This window comes from Morone saxatilis, unplaced genomic scaffold (assembly GCF_004916995.1).
Source record: "Morone saxatilis isolate NCDOM2014 unplaced genomic scaffold, NCSU_SB_2.0 Contig6, whole genome shotgun sequence".
Classification (NCBI taxonomy): domain Eukaryota; kingdom Metazoa; phylum Chordata; class Actinopteri; family Moronidae; genus Morone; species Morone saxatilis.
The window spans coordinates 8,132,700-8,136,885 of record NW_023340206.1 but is presented as its reverse complement, the minus strand read 5'-3'; the positions used below and the strand labels follow the sequence as shown (position 1 = coordinate 8,136,885).

General features: G+C 39.3%; 1 protein-coding gene across 1 annotated transcript in view; it reads left to right on the top strand.

The window, feature by feature from the left end:
- Positions 1-939: 939 nt before the first annotated feature.
- runx1 (RUNX family transcription factor 1) overlaps positions 940-4,186 on the top strand; it is a 25,653-nt gene continuing 22,406 nt past the window's right edge. The window contains exons 1-2 of the mRNA XM_035678072.1: positions 940-1,516; positions 4,107-4,186. Coding sequence (XP_035533965.1) covers positions 1,489-1,516; positions 4,107-4,186 — 108 coding nt within the window. The 5' untranslated portion in view covers positions 940-1,488. The remainder of the gene's footprint in view (positions 1,517-4,106) is intronic.

Genomic DNA, 4,186 nt, shown 5'->3' with positions numbered 1-4,186 from the left:
TAAAACTTAATAAGGCGAACACATTAATCAATAAGAGAGAGTACAGCTTCTGTAAAAATGATTTGAAATTTATGGACAAAAAGTAGTCTCTCTGTGAATTTAAATCATAATTTGTGATCTGCCTGAGAGAAAGAAAATGAGATTTTATTGAAGTAAACTGCAGTTGGTGGGGGATATTAAAGTTAAAAGTGGCTCAAAATAATTCAGGACATGTTTTAAGTCATACTTTAACTTTTTCTGTTGGTCATAAACTACATTTCTTTTAAATGGACTCTGGCTTCAGCACTCAGTGTACTTTGTGATGGTGATTTGCTGCCGTTCATTCAGTCAGTGTTTCAGGAGGAAACACGAGGCCAGTGTCATGACTTAGATCACCTACTGCCCTCTATCGTTTATATCCGGTACTGACAGCATGCTTTGGATGCACTGCCTTTGCCATCAACCACATTTATAACTCCTGAGGGTTAAACAGAGTTGATTTTGGGCGATTTGGAAAATGTTTTTTTGGAATAAGTTGTGACATTTTATCAAATTCTGTAATTTTAATGTGGAGAAAGTGTTTTTATACGCATTTATCGGCACTTTTTGCCCACTCTTTTAGTTTCTTGTTCAGATTTCATACACACAGTATTCCATAGTTTCAACAACATGACCCTGCATTATGTCACAATGTTGTATTTGACCACATTCAAAGAGATGCAGTCCTCTCAAACGCAAGAGGAAGTGCAGCGCTGCTTTTTTGTTACTCCCCCTTTCTCTTTCTCTCCTAAACCCCGCCTACTCTCGGACGGACATAACGCTGATAGGTCAATCCCTTTCTAGTGACAGCTAACGGCGAGGCTCTCCATTGGCTGAGAGCTGCTCCGCGCACAGATGACATGCAAATTTACGAGGTCTGCCGGTAAAAGCCTGGCGCTGTCAGCGGGGATGTCCATTCATCTAAGAGGGGAGGGGAGAGAGACATAGCCGGGGAGCAGAGAGGGAGCGCGGCTCGTATGTGTCGGTGTATTCGGTACAGGCTTTTAAAAGCAGGATGAAAGGAGATTTAAAGTAAAACACTTCAGATTTACTTTCCCTTTGTCTGCCTGTTTTGACCACTTTTGATGCCAAACGTGTGGAAGCTTAATTTCAGTTGCGAGGAGACAGAAGGAGCTTTCCAAAAATCCATCACAAGTCTCGCACTGACTTCTATTCCGAAAGGTAGAAACACACAGTTTTTGTGTTTTTGCCCAAGTGTTGGAAATCTGCTTTGGACATCGTTTTGTTGTGGGCTTTTACGCACAAAGGCTGAAACCCGGCGCGTCTGGACGAGATAAAGCACCGCAACTGGGCCACTTTCTACGGAGAGATAAGAAGAAGTCCACAACGTGACAAGCTGTCGACGAATGAACAGAAACACATCTGTTTATTGATTTTCAAGACGAAATCGGGAGGTTTATAGTAAAGATCGGGGAAGTTGAGTATCTGTGGGCGCACTGTGGCGCACAAATGGTGTTCCTGTGGGACGCAAAATACGGTAAAGGTCATTTGTTTATGCATTTATTCATTCACATTAACCCTGTGGGGCGTTATATGACACTGGGCGTGTTAGAGTATCACATCCAGCAACGTGGTCTGTAATAATGCAATGAGTGAGGGACAAATTCAACAAAATCATCCATAAGTTTCCATCCTCTCCGTTACTCTGCATCGGATGCCGGAGCTGGAACTGTCCTGTTTATTCAAGTCAACATGTGCGAGTCATCTGCTCATAAAAGAAAAAAGAAAGAGCAGAAACACTGGCTGAAAATATTCTTTTATGTGTGCGTTTATGATAGTGTTGTGTTCAGGAACCTCGCACTGTTTCCCTTTAGATTTAATCCTAATGTATGTGGTGTTCATGTAATTTAGAACTCTTCTTCTCTTTTTAAGACTTAATCTTACTTCTCCCATTGTAAAACCGCACACACAAACACTGACAGTTCTGCTATAATTTGTCAGTTATTAAATCGGATAGTCAATATGAAGTACTGGAACCACAGTGTGCGTTGTAAAAAGATTATAAACAAAAATCTTTATTCCACTTCATTTGGGATAGTCCGTCTACAGATAGTTTGTAGAGTGTTTGTAACATTTCAACAGCTTATTAGCTGGTGTTTCCCACATAAAGGTTTGGTTATGCACAGAAAGCATTTTGCTTAGGGTATGTTCATGAATTGTTAAACATCTATAGGCAAATGTTACAAATACTCTATAAACTGTCTGTATCTCTAGGTTAACTATCCAAATACTAAAATCCTTCCTACAATATAACACGTTTAATATCATGTTAAAGCTAAAAGTTCCCATATAGTGCCCACTCATATTTATACACTTTGATGCTCTGAAAACACTTATATATATATATTATAATATGACTATGATGCCTTACAATGTATTGAGTCTCTTGAGATTTCTAGGAGTGATATTAGACTTTTAAAACAAAATAAAACTTGTTATACATTTCTATATAATTTATTTGGATATACCCGGCATCCTACAAAAGTCATTCTTTTGTTTTTTATCGTCTCTTTTTGCTGCTTTTTTCCTAAATTCATCCAGTTTCTTTGATATTAGTTCATGCAAAAACCTTCATAAAAAAGTTAAACTAAAGTTGACAAAATGATGAGATTCTCGACCAGGTTATGTGCCACATACTGATAAAATTATAAACATTTATGATCCAACATCACCTACCAACCATTGTTGCAAGTTCATCTCAGCTCATTTAGCTGCTATTGAAGCACAACGGCACAAATTCTGACGGTTCAGCCTTTTGGTGCAGAGCCGACCCGGGCCGTAAGCACAATCTACAACCCCACTGCTACCTTGACATGGTCTCTTTTTAAAAAACTGCTACTTTTATAACTTCTGTGTACTTAAAGATAAAGACATTCCACCTATATTGAATGCTTCACAGCTAATACTGATATGATAAAAAGGAAACAGTCGACCCCAGAGTTTCACATTTGAAGTCCTTCAGCTTGTGCAGCTGCTCAGCTTTGGTGTATCAATCTGCAGCTTTCCAGAAATGAGAAATCAGTCAAATTTTTAGTGTCTTAGACCCCATATGCGCTCATTTTTGACTCCAGATCTCAACTATATTAATGTTCCCCTGTGTAAAAACCGCTGGCCGCTGCTCTCAGCGAGGTTGCAGTCGTACAGTATAGTAGCAGTAGGACGGTTTCAAACCGTGAACTAAACTCCAAACCACCAGCATGTGGCTTCAATTGTGGGTTGGCTGACTGACAAACCAACAAGAGCCACTGACGCTGCAGGCACAGACTCATTTATCAGATTCCCTCTGGTTCATTCACTTTTCTCACCAGATGAGCTTCTCTTTATTATGTTAAGTTGGAAGTAGCGACCCTCAATTTAATTTCAAAAAGGCAGTGAGTGCAGTAGTGTTGCTGCTGTCTTTAGATTCATGACTACACACTCTGGTATTTAAGTTAGTGTGACCACAGTGTGTGTCATCATGCACTGAATATGACTGTGTGCGTGTGTCACTATGTCTTTGAGTTTCATCTGTGTGGTTGTGTTTATGTCTGATTTCATGCATCCTCTTTCTTTCTGTTTCAGTGATTTAAAAAAAAAAATTTTAGTCATCTAGCTGTCTTGGTATGATAACTGACATAAATGTGCACAAGCTTCTATTACAGAAAGAAAAGGATTCAGACCAGATCAACAATAGTTCATTCTTTTTTTTAGCAATTAAAGTTGTTTGTGGCGTCAGAGTGCAGATAAAATATAACAAATATACAGGATTATGAGTTGTGTTTTCCATTAATCCATGTCAGAAAATATTAAAAAACCCAAAGTGACGTCTTCGGACGTTTTGTCTAGTTCAAAACCCAAAGATATTTAATTCATTATTATAGGGGACTAAGAAAAAGTATTCATATAGAAGCTGGAATCACTGCCTTTAAAAAAAATAGTTGAATGATAAGATGAATCGATTAATTAACTAATTTTTTGCACGATTCACCTCCTCTGGTATTTGTCTTTCTATCACAAAACATCTCCAATCTGGGGATATTTATTGCAGCATAAAAGGAATTTTACTAACCTCATCTATCCTCCCCCAGACCCAGCCCCCGGCCGGCGTTACACCCCCCCCTCCACCACCCTCGGCTCGGGGGGGAAGATGGCCGAGGCCCTGCCCCTG